Source organism: Leucopleurus acutus (genome assembly GCF_964270905.1).
Source record: "Leucopleurus acutus genome assembly, chromosome: X".
In the NCBI taxonomy this organism is placed as follows: domain Eukaryota; kingdom Metazoa; phylum Chordata; class Mammalia; order Artiodactyla; family Delphinidae; genus Leucopleurus; species Leucopleurus acutus.
In genome coordinates, this window is record NC_139148.1 from 13,019,389 (window position 1) to 13,032,337 (window position 12,949).

At 43.9% G+C, this 12,949-nt stretch overlaps 1 protein-coding gene across 3 annotated transcripts in view; it reads right to left on the reverse strand.

The window, feature by feature from the left end:
* Positions 1 to 9,570, reverse strand: part of CTPS2 (CTP synthase 2) — a 110,374-nt gene extending 100,804 nt beyond the window's left edge. The window contains exons 1-2 of one of the 3 annotated variants that reach the window (XM_082865289.1): positions 9,474 to 9,561; positions 2,799 to 3,003 (exon numbers count right to left, since the gene is read on the reverse strand). In XM_082865289.1, coding sequence (XP_082721415.1) covers positions 2,799 to 2,964 — 166 coding nt within the window. In that variant the 5' untranslated portion in view covers positions 2,965 to 3,003; positions 9,474 to 9,561. Of the gene's footprint in view, positions 1 to 2,798; positions 3,004 to 9,249 lie in introns of all 3 variants that reach the window. The other 2 variants (XM_082865290.1, XM_082865291.1) reach the window with 2 other exon arrangements.
* Positions 9,571 to 12,949: the final 3,379 nt, after the last annotated feature.

The following is a 12,949-nucleotide window of genomic DNA, read 5'->3' on the forward strand; positions in this document are numbered from 1 at the left end:
CAACATAAATATAATTAACACCCCTCTATGTTATACATGAAAGTTAAGAGAGTACATCCTAACAGTTTTCATCACAAGGGAAACAATTTTTTGCTACTTCTTTAATTTTGCATCTGTATGAGATGATGGATGTTCAACTAAACATTGTGATAATCATTTCATGATGTATGTAAGTCAAATTATTATGCTGTACACCTTAAACTTATACAGTGCTGAATTTCAACTATACCTCAATAAAACTGGAAGAAAAAAATAAAGTAAAACCAAATGAAACTCTAAAAGTGCCAGAAGAAAATATAGATGAATATTTAAATATTCCTGGGACAGAGAAGCTTACAGGTGACATCAAAGGCAGAAACCATAAAGGAAACAGCTGATACATTTAGTCACACAAATGGTAAAATGAAATTTATCAGCAGCAGAAGTAATATTAAGACAAACTGCAAACAGAGTAAAAATATATACATGTGGTAAGTATAGGTTAATATACTCTGCACAAAGTATTCTTGAAAATCATTTTTCAAAATCCAAAGGAAAATTGGCATAACACATGGCGTTAGTCAATTCTGCTGCCTACCAAACAACCCTAAAATCTCAGCGACTTAGAAAACATTTACTGATTTCTCCCTCATGTTACGTAGGGGTTGTGGGTCAGTTGTGAGTCTACCTTGTGCCTTCTTATTCCAGGACCCGGGCTGAAGGAGAAATCCCTATATGGGGCGTGCAGCTCTCACAGCAGAGGGCAGAAAGACGACAGAGACTGAGTCAAATTATGCCATTGCATTGAAAAGTTCTACTTCAACAAAGGCATATTTCATATTCACTAATATCCCACAGAGCAAAACAAATCACATGGCCAAATAAGGTGACTGACCTCTCTGGTTTGCCCAGGAGTAAAAGGGTTCCCAGGATTCAGGAGTTTCGGTTTCAAAACCAGGAAAGTTCCAAACAAACCAGGAAGAGTTAACCATCCTACATGGCCAAAGGCCAAAGTCAGTGGGGCAGGGAATTTACTCTACCCAGGAAGCTGGGTGATAGTTTCAAACAAACATACAATCTTCCATAGACTTAAATAAGCCACTCCACCGACAAAATGAAAATCAAAGAAATCTAAATTAACATAATGAGATACCCAGGAATTCTCTGCCAGTCCAGTGGTTAGGGCTCCACGCTTCCACTGCAGGGGGCACAGGTTCGATCCCTGGTTATTCCTTTTTTTGGTTGTTTGGTGTACTCTCAGGTTAGTAAAGTTTAAAAAGAATAGTATTCAGCAAAGGTATAAAGAAAACTGAAACACCTGAAAAACATACCTACCCACCAAATCAGAAATTCTGTACCTAGGCATTTATGTTAAAAAAATAAATTTTAAAGTTTCCCTTCACAGTGTTGTTTATAATATCAATAAATTGGAAATTATTTCCTATTATTGTATAGATTCTGTGCAGCCTTTAGAAGTATAGAATCTATTAAAATGTCTATAGTAGATTAAGTTTTAAATTTTTGATTGAAAAATAGTATGACTAGGGGAGAGATAAATTGGGAATTCAGGATTAACGGATACCTACTACTATATATAAAACAGATAAACAACAAGGACCTACTATATAGAATAGGGAACTATATTCAATACCTTATAAAAACCTATAACGGAAAGGAATCTGAAAAAGAATATATATATGTATAACTGAATCACTTTGCTGTACACCTGAAACATTGTAAATCAACTATACTTCAATTAAAAAAAATAGTATGGCTAAGATTCAGTTCATTTAAAGTTCAAAAATAAGCAAAACTGATCTATAATGTTAGAAGACAGGATAATGGTTACCCTGGTCGTTTCAGATGGGGAGAGACTGGAAGGGGCATAAAGAGGGTTTCTGTTTCTTGAGCTGGAGGCTGATTACACATTATGTTCATTTCATCTACTGGTACTTATGATTTATACACTTTCTTGCTTGTATGTAAAAAGTTTAAGAAGAAAGTATATAAGGGCTAGTGCCTTTTTTAAGATAATTAGTATAGGGAATTCCCTGGCGGTCCAGTGATTAGGACTCTGCACTTCCACTGCAGGGGTCACAGGTTTGATCTCTGGTCAGGGAACTAAGATCCCACAAGCTGCGCGGCATAGCCAAAATAATAATAATAAATAAATAAATAAAAATAATTAGTATAGGGCTTCCCTGGTGGCGCAGTGCTTGGGAGTCCGCCTGCCGATGCGGGGGGTGCGGGTTCGTGACCCGGTCCGGGAAGATCCCACATGCCGCGGAGCGGCGGGGCCCGTGGGCCGTGGCCGCTGAGCCTGTGCGTCCGGAGCCTGTGCTCCGCAACGGGAGAGGCCACAACAGTGAGAGGTCCGCATACCGCAAAAATAATAATAATAATAATTATTATTATTATTATTATTATTCCAAGCGGTGGGAAATGGACGATTTTTATTTTCTTCCGGTCATTCTATATTGTCAATATATTCTATATTGTCTGAGTTTTTCTCTTAACAATGAAATGTTGAGAAATATATTACCTTTATGATAAAATAAAACAAAACATAATCCATACTACAAAAGGTACAGGGAGAATGGTATCCTCACACACTGTTTTCCAAAAGGGTGGACTCATTTAGAATGTCATCAGCAATCAGAAAAAATGTATCAATAACCATGAGAACATTCACAGATCCAAAATGTATGACCCAGCAGCTCTACTTCTGGAACTCTGTCCTAAAGAAATTACCCCAAATACAAGAAAGAACCTCAGTTTAACCCAGTGCTTCACAGGGGGGAAGTGGTCCTCCCTCATACCGTGCTCATAAGGTGAAAAAGTGCCCGCATCGATGTTTATATAGGGGTCGATTTTGATGGCAGTAACTCGCAGTCCACATGATTTTAGAATCGTCCCAATGCTGCTTGCTATGATCCCTTTACCGATGCCCGAGATGACCCCACCAGTGACCAAGATGTACTTCATTGGCAGAGGAGTGGCTGAGTGCCAGCACCCAGATAGAATCTGAAAGGTAATGAAATTAAGGGTCAGGGAAGAGAAACATGTTCTTAAACCAGTAAAGTGGAGAGTGTGTTGGACCAGAATTTCAAAAGCACACAGCACTTTTTCTAAGTATTTGAAACAAAGTCTTATCGTCTAGGTTTTTCTTTCTTGTCGACATGCAGGAAGCTCTGGATACAGCAAAATGTCTGGCTCCATTACCCTGATGTTACATTTACCCCAACTCTGTCGTGTGACAAACTTCATCATAAGAAGCCAAAATTCTCTGGGATTCAGAAGCATGGTAAAATTTTTAAGAGATCAGGCTCTGGAGTCAGATCTGTAGAAGCTATACCTGGGCGAGTTACCAATCCTTTCTGTACCTGTTTCTTCATCTGTGAAATGGAATAAAAAGTACCAATCCCTTGGAATATTATTCAGCACTAAAGAGAAATGAGCTACCAATCCATGAAAAGACGTGGAGAAAAGTGCATGTTACTAAGTGAAAGAAGCCCATCTGAAAAGGCACATACTGCATGATTCCAACTATATGACATTCTGGAAAAGACAAAACTATGAAGACAGTAAAATGATCAGTGGTTTTCAGAGGTTAGTGTGGGAGGGAAAGATGAATAGGTGGAGCACAGAGGATTTTTAGGGCAGTGAAACTATTCTGTATGATTCTATAATGGTGGATACAGGTCATTATACATTTGTCCAAACTCACAGAATGTATAACACCAAGAGTGAACTCTAATGTGACCTATGGACTTGGAATGATAATGATGTGTAGCTTCATTGACTGTAACAAATGTACCGCTCTGGTTCAGGATGTTGGTAATGAGGAACGCTGTGGGCATGGGGCAGTGGGTGTATGGAAACTCAGTACTTTCTGCTCAGTTTTGCTGTGAACCTAAAATTGCTCTAAAAATAGCCTATTTGGGGGGACTTCCCTCGTGGTGCAGTGGTTAAGAATCCACCTGTCAATGCACGGGACACGAGTTCAATCCCTGGTCCGGGAAGATCCCACATGCTGCGAAGCAACTAAGCCCATGCACCACAACTACTGAGCCTGTGCTCTAGAGCCTGCAAGCCACAACTACTGAGCCTGCATGCCGCAACTACTGAAGCCCACGCGCCTAGAGCCCATGCTCCGCAACAAGAGAATCCACCACAATGCGAAGCCCGCGCACCACAACAAGAGCAGCCCCCGCTCACCACAACTAGAGAAAGCCCAAGCACAGCAACAAAGACCCAACGCAGCCAAAAATAAATACATTTTTTAATTAAAAAAATAAAATTAAATAAAAACAGTCTATTTTTTAAATCAGTATTCAAATATGCCAACATTTTAAAAAATCTTGGGACTTCCCTGGTCTCCAGTGGTTTAGACTGCGCTCTGAATGCAGGGGGCCCGGGTTGAATCCCTGGTCAGGGAACTAGATCACACGTGCCGCAACTAAGACCTGACGCAGCCAAATAAATAAATATGTTAAAAACAAAACAAAATAAAAAATCTTGCAGATGGTTGTGAGGATTAAATGAGCTAAGGTACAGATCAGAGGTCTGGAAACCAGGGCCCATAGGTCACATCTGGCCCACTGTCTGTTTCTGTATAGTCGCCAAGCTAAGAATGTTTTATATTTTAAATGACTGAGAAAAGATCAAAAGAAGAATATTTCATGACACATTAAAATTGTATGAAACTCAAACTTCAGTGTCCATAAATCAAGTTTTATTAGCACATAAAATTGTATGAAACTCAAACTTCAGTGTCCATAAATCAAGTTTTATTAGCACAGAGCCATGCCCATCATTTACATATTGTCTCTGGTGGCTTTCTGGCTACAATGGCAGAGCTGAGTAGCTGGGAAAACAGAGACCTCTGGCCCACAAAGCCTGAAATATTTTCTATCTTTTATAGAAAATGTTTGCTGATACCTGGCTTAGAGGGGGTCAAAATTGACCCCTATATTAACATACAGTAAGAACTTAGTAAAAGTTAGCTACTAATGTCACTATTAATAATAATAAATGTATCCTCCTTAACTATGCATGTGGAAGACTGAATCTGTTCCTTACCCATCCATTTCACCATGCAGAAATATTCAAGCAGAAAAAAAAAAAGAGAAAATATTATGTCATAAAGAAATTTTTTTTTGACTTTCCTGCTGCTGTCTGATTCAAACCCTTTTGTTTTAGAGGCAGACAGGAAGCCCAAGAGCTACTTGGGCTACTCTACTCTGAGAACTATTGTTTTCCCCTTGAGCCTGGGCAGGGGCCTTCTGCCCTTGCCATTTCACCATGCACGTGAAGGTGAGCCTTAACGGCATTATTCGTGTGGTCCTGACGTGCAAACAAACGGCCAACTAAGACTATTAATATAAAATCGCAACTACAAGAAAAGAGAGTAACTAAAAAAAGCTAATAACTATAAATCCCACTTTCTATTGTAATTCACAAATGTTTTTAAATACCTGGATATCAAGCTCAAATGCAATCAGGTAGGAATGATTTCAGCTACCCGCTTATCCTATCTGCCTGTCTTTCCCAAAGGAATGCCTATTCTGATTTTGTAGTTTCCTCTACTTTCAAAACCAACTAGCTTGGGTTTCCCTGGTGGCACAGTGGTTGAGAATCTGCCTGCCAATGCAGAGGACACGGGTTCGAGCACTGGTCTGGGAAGATCCCACGTGCCGCGGAGCAACTAGGCCCATGAGCCACAACTACCCAGCCTGTGTGTCTGGAGCCTGTGCTCCGCAACAAGAGAGGCCGTGATAGTGAGAGGCCCGCGCATCGCGATGAAGAGTGGCCCCCGCTCGCCACAACTAGAGAAAGCCCTCGCACAGAAACGAAGACCCAACACAGCCAAAAATAAATAATAAATAAATTTTTAAAAAAAACAACCAGCTTAACTTAAAAGGTGTAGAGCCCTTTCACTTCAGAGCTGTGAGTTCAATTTGAATTAGCTGACCACCGTCAAGGCGAGTAAACTGAAGCCATCCAAAATATACAAGTCCCATCCCAAATGGCTTCCTTAAGGCCCTGGGCCTGCCTTTCTCTACACAACACAGTTGATCATGTTCAATGTCACCGTTCCTCTTTACTACCCACCTGGCCATCCACTCACCTGAGCTAGATTTAGCCTAAAAGATTTTCAGTCCAAACCCAGAATGCTCCTCCTATAGATCCAAAATGTATCTGAATATTCATCTCTTGCCACTTCTACTAGCCGAGGTAGTTGTTAGAGTGGGAATTTCATCACAGTCTTCCCTTACTCAACCCACTGTTGATTTTTTTCTATTTTGATAAGTGTCCCTCCTCTGGAGTCAGACAGCCTGAGCTCAAGTGCTGTCACTTAATAGCTATGACCCTGGGCAATTTCAACTTCTCTAAACCTCAATTTTCTCCACCTGTGCAGTACACAGAAATAATACCAGTGCCAGCCGTATAGAGCTGTGTGGGTATTTACAAAGAGAGCGCCCAAGTGCTAAGTCAAGGTTAGCTCTTATTTTTCAGAGCCCTCTATTCACTGATTCAGTCAGCTCATAAACGTTTATGGAACAGGCAGAGGAGGAAAATCTGCCACACCAAAATGTGCCTCTTTGGCATGAGCATTAATTTAGTTTGATTATTTTTAAGAAACAGAAGACTCAGGAAGTCCTTCTTTTTTATTGCCCCCTTTGCTGCCTAAAGAATTTAGATAAAGGGCCTGTTCCTGGCATAGAGCTATCACCAGAGATATCTTCAGAGAATATGAACTAGATGTGGTCGGGGAAGCTCTTAGAGATCAGAGTCCACTCTGTGTACCACTGTCTCTGCCTGACCTAGCAAACATTTGTTTACCAAAATATTTGCCTTTCCATCTCCATGTTAATTGCCTTCTTCCCTTTTTTTTTTTTTTAACTATTCATTTATTTACTCTTGGCTGCGTTGGGTCTTTGTTGCTGTGCGCGGGCTTTCTCTAGCTGTGGCGAGCGGGGGCTACTCTTTTTTGCAGGGTGCGGGCTTCTCATTGTGGTGGCTTCTCTTGTTGTGGAGCTCGGGCTCTAGAAGCATGGGCTCAGTAGTTGCGGCTCGCGGGCTCTAGAGCACAGGCTCAGTAGTTGTGGCACACGCGCTTAGTTGCTCCGCAGCATGTGGGATCTTCCCGGACCAGGGCTCGAACCTGTGTCCCCTGCATTGGCAGGCAGATTCTTAACCACTGCGCCACCAGGGAAGCCCTGCCCTCTTCCCTTTTGAAGTCCCAAACTACTACCCACAACATCTTCTTTTGTCTTGAGCTGAAGATGGTATTTAAGGCAAGGGTTTCAACCATTTTAGCAAGTGACTAAGTTTTCCTGGGTCTCTCCCATGTATACACGTTATTAAACTTTTATTTGATTTTCTCCTGTTAATCTGTCTCATGTCAACTTAATTCTTAGACCAGCAGAAGAACGTAGAAGGAAATTTTCTTCCTCCCAGACAAATTATATGCTTGACATGTTCCCAGGTCCTGCAGATATGGGGGTGAACAAAAAGTCAAGGTCCCTGTCCTCTTGGTCTTCACCTTTCCTGTTGGATAAAGGGGCAAATAAGCTGTTCTGTAACTACCTTATTCTGGCACTGTCACACTATTAAAATGACTTCCCATTTGTAAAAGTTAGCAAAATGGAAAAATGCCATAGAAAACTGGAGAGTATTTATGAGAAGGCACATTATGTGGTTGTCAAAAGCCTAAGAATCTTTCATATAAGGTATGCTTATGTTACACAACAGAGCAGGATATAAAATTAAATATATTATTATCTCAACTGTTTTTTTTAAATTAAGACTGGTCAAATTACACCAAAATGCTACATTTTAGTATATATTTAGGTGGTTGGGTTGCAGGCAATTATTACTTTTTCATATTTTCAAAAGCACAAGATACATTTTTAAGCATATCAGATATTTTACAAAGTCCTTTTCGAAAATGTAACAATATCAAGGAGACACCTGGTCCTTTCTATCTATTTTAAGCAAACAAGTAAGTTTGAAGCAAAATTTTAAAACAACAGGCAAAGCAGGTTCTTCAAGCTACTTCTACAATTGGGATTTTTTTTCTCTTGTGAAGACCATTATTTACATTTACTCTTATATGCAGTGAGCAGACCCAATTGTCTGTAAAATAGGCATGTGTAGGGCTGTCCACTGTCCAATAAAAACATTAAAAAAAATTACACTGTGTAATTTTAAATTTTCCAGTAGCCATATAAAAAGTAAAAAGAAACAAGATTAAGTTCATTTTAATAATATCTTATTTAACCCAAGGTATCCAAAATACCCATAATCAGCCCATAATCAATGTAAGAATATTTGGGTGAGATAATTTACATCCCTTTTTTTTTTTTTTTGTAATGTCTTCCGAAATTAGGTGTGTCTACGCACAGCACATCTCAACTCACACTGGACAGTGCAGGCCTAAAGCAACTAAAAACAGATGCACCAATAGATACCTTCTCAATGACGGCCATTTAAAAAGTAGTCAAAAACAAGAGTACTTACTGCATGAGCCCACCTTATGAAGTTCTAGAACAGGCAAAACTAAGCTCTGATGGAAATCAAGGGGTGAAGGCGGTTGTGGATCGACCGGAGAGGAGCACGAGGGAACTTTCTGGAGTGATGGAAATGGTTTATGTCTACGTTGGGGTAGTGGTTACACTTGTGTATAATTTGTCAAAATCCCCGATCTGCACGCTTAAAATGGGGGCATTTTACTGAACGTAAATTAGACATCAAATGTGGAGAAACTGTTTTAGAAAGAAAGCTATGTTGTAGCAGCAGCGGACTCGGGCTCAGAGCGCCCTAACCAGCTGCGACCCGGGAAACGCGAGGGTCGCGGTTTAACTAGCGCCCCGGGCGGGGGAGGAGACAGAAAGGCCATCTCACTCCGCGCGGGGCTGCACTTCTGCCAACGCCATCTCGGGGCTCCCGGGGCCCGGGGGCAACCGGGCGGGGGCCGCGGCGGGCCCCAGCGCCCGGTTCCGAGGCGGGGTGCGCGCCGAAGCGCCGCTCGCGTACGCGGCGCTTCAGAGCACGGGCCGCGGGCCGCCGGCCGCCGCAGGGCGGACTCCCAGGGCCCCGGCCTTGCCCCGCCGCTGTCTGCCCGCGGGCAGAGAGCACAAGGTGCTGGGACGCGTGCGGTGGCCGCCCTCGGAGGGGACAAAGGCTCCCGGTCCCATGTGCGCGCCGGGCTGGGGCCGCGGGCTGGAGGGCGGCCCCGGCGCTGAGGCCCTGGCGGGGAGTTACCTGTGCTTTGGCGGCGGCGGTGGCGCGGAGGGTGGTCGTTGGAGCCGGCGAGCTCCGCCCCGAGGCCCGCCCGCGCTCACCTGTCGGGCTGGGGAGGGGTCCGCCGCCAGAGGCGTCTCGAGTCGACCCCGTGTCCCTCCCGCCGCCCGCGCGGGCCTCGGGGTGCATGGCGCCCTCCTCGCCCACCTCCCCCTCTCCTGCAGCCGCGGGCCCCACTGACTCACGCCGGTGAGCTCGGGGTTGGCACCCGGGTTTGTGCAATGCTCCGAAACAAGCGCCCCAAAAGTGACTCCTCAGGCGTTGGTGGCTTCCCGTCACCCTCCGCCCTGGACGCACTTGGCCCCAGGCCAGGCTCAGCCCGGGAACTGCTCCTCCCCTCCGCGGCTTGCTGAGCACCGGCACCTCGGAGACTCGGGTGAACGCCAGGTCCCGGCGCCCCGGCCCCTCGGCACGCCCAGACCCTGCTCGGGTCCTCGCGTCCCGCTCTCGGCGCCGGAAAGAGCTTCTCTCGGTCACGGAGAGCAACTGCGGGAGCGCCGAGCAGAGGACGACGATCAGATGGGATGCCGGCCTTTGAGGGGCTCACAATCTGGGGTGAGGGCTACACCTCTACTGGAATCAGTAAGGTTCCTGGAACAGTACGCGTGTAGCAAAAATTAATATTTAAAATGCGAGGGGCAGAAGGACGACAATCAGGGCTTCGCCGAGTGACTTTTTAAAGAGTATTTGGAGGATGGTTAGTGCCTTGGTGCCAGGAAAGGACACAGGAGGTTATTAAGGCGAAGGGAAGAACATAAACCACTGAAGGAGAAAGGATCTAACTAGGGACAATAGGAGGGTTTGGAATCAGACGGAAGGGTTAGGAAAGTGGTGAAAATTTTGAATGACCAGGTGAGTCACCAGAGGGTCGAGTGAGGAGAGCATCATTGAAGACCCAGTGGAGTCTAGAAACCATCATTGTGTAATGACCTCCAGCTATAGTTGTGCAAGATGTCTATAGGTCGGTATATAAATATTGATATTGATAAAACCAGAGTTTGCTGGTTGAGTAGAGTAGAAGGATGAGAGTGAGGAAGTTAAGAGCACTGAAAGAATGTGATGGTAGTGACGCACCAGGGGTCTAGTCCCCAGAGGAAAGGAAGGGAGAGGAGCAGGGAGTGGATAGACTGGAAGAGAGAAAAGAGATGGACCAAAAGATGAGGGCCTGTGGGAGTGAAGGAACTGAGGAGTTGTCACCACAGTGTGGGTGTCGGCGATGTCAAAGGGGAAGCAATTCCAGGAGATGATCCAGTTTAGGGTCTGACTCTGGAACGGAGTCAAGTGAGATGGGCGTCACTGGAATTGGGTCTAGGCCCACCAGGCCAGTGTGGGGGACATTGAAGGCCCCCGGAAGGATGGTGGAAATTGGAGGAGTCAGTTGAGGCCAAGGAACCAAGTCTCCAGTGAATGTGGAGAAGCAACCCCGAAGCTAGTAAATGACAGCAACAAAGAAGGGTAGAGGGATGTCTGGCAAAATTCGATGAGTTTCAAAACAAAAGGGAGTTTCTCCCTATCAAGAATGACAGAGCAGTGCCATGGAAGAAGCAGTAAGGAGCTGAGGATGGTGTTGTCAACTTCTGGGAAAATGAGAAGAGGCTCCACTCAGCAGGAATGGTAGGGGAGACCCAAGTCTCCATGGAGGCCAAGAAAAAAAATTTTTTTTTTTTAAGGAGAAAGCACCTTGTAAAAAGGCCGGAAGCACAGAGGGCTTTCTTGTGAAACAAGTCTTCCAGAGGACCCAGTGGGAAGAATGCTTGTGAAACAGGTTGACATGGATGGTGATACTTAATACCTGCCACGTATGTAAGGCTTCCCTCCACATTTCGGTACTTTGTTTCCTTTTTACAACCAGGACAGCTATTAAGATCCCCTTTTTATAATGAAGAACCTGAGGCTTAGAGATGTGAAATGCCCTGACCAAAATATCTATCCCCAAAGTCAGACTCTTCACCACAGGATATAAGGCCTCATCCTTATTTTATTAATCTACGAGGTCAACAGATGAAGGATACTTTGTGAATACAAAGGGGTTATGATAGCTATGGTATCATTAATCCAAAATGGGAAAATATTTGAGCAGAAAAACAAATTTGATAACAGGGTCCAGATTTATTGATTTGTGTGGGATCAGAGTGTACACTCATTCAACAGGTGTTTTATTCATGGACTATATAGCATTGAGGATAAAAAAAGAAGAAGAAAAAGAAGTCTGTCATTAAGTTGACGGCTTGTGTTCTTTTTTACTTTTTTTTTTTTTTTTTGGCAGGCGCCAAGTGGCATGTGGGATCTTGGTTCCCCTTCCCTGACCAGGGATTGAACCCATGCACCTGGAAGTGGGAGCGTGGAGTCCTAACCACGGGACCACCAGGGAAGTCCCTCGTGTTCTTTTATAATCTTTTGTTTTGAAGAATTCTAACCTTCAGGACGATTGTAAACCCTGGGGAACATGGACTTTGTCATGATTTTGGGTGGAGATAGAGCAAAAGTAAGGCTGAAAGGGATGGCCCCCACCTCTGCTATCAGAAGGGTCAGCACTGTATTCCTTTCATAGGTGAAGAAACTCGAAGGGGAAACGATGAGTAATGAGTCAAGTTTATTCACCCATTAGATAGTGGAGTTAGCACCCCTGTCCTAGGCTTCTGACTGAAATTCCAGGCTCATTCCAATCACCCTTGAACCAAATATCCTTTTTTTGGAAAGTGTTGACCACTTTCAGGTTCTGACTAAATCCTAGAAAGGCACTGGTCCTAAGATATCTCCTGACTTTCAAAGGTTAATCAATACCCAGACTCTAAAAACAGCTTGGAATGTCATTGATGCCACAGAATTGTACACTTAACAATGGTTAAAATGGCAAGTTTTATGTTATATATATGTTTACACAGTTTAAAAAATTAATGGGGCTTCCCTGGTGGTGCAGGGGTTAAGAATCCGCCTGCCAATGCAGGGGACACAGGTTTGAGCCCTGGTCCGGGAAGATCCCACATGCTGCGGAGCAACTAAGCCTGTGCACCGCAACTACTGAGCCTGTGCTCTAGAGCCCGCGAGCCACAAATACTGAAGCCCATGTGCCACAACTACTGAAGTGTGCGCGCCTACAGCCTGTGCTCTGCAACAAGAGAAGCCACTGCAATGAAAAGTCCGCGCACCGCAATGAAGAGTAGCCCCTGCTCGCCACAACTAGAGAAAGCCCGCACACAGCAACAAAGACCCAACGCAGCCAAAAATAAATTACTTAAATAAATTTTAAAAAATAATAATGGTGTAATACAACAGAAACCATTGAATTGTATAGTTTCAACAGGTGTAGATGGCATGTGAATTATATCTCGATAAAGCTGTTTGGAAAAATAAAGTAGGTTGAGCCTGTTAAGCTAAAGTCCTGGAGCACCCTCTTACACTGTTGGTGGGAATGTAAACTGATACAGCCACTATGGAGAACTGTATGGAGGTTCCTTAAAAAACTAAAAATAGAACTACCATATGACCCAGCAATCCCACTACTGGACATATACACTGAGAAAACCATAATTCAAAAAGACACATACGTGCACCCCAATGTTCACTGCAGCACTATTTACAATAGCCAGGACATGGAAGCAACCTAAGTGTTCATCGACAGACGAATGGATAAAGAAGATGTGGTACATCTGTACAATGG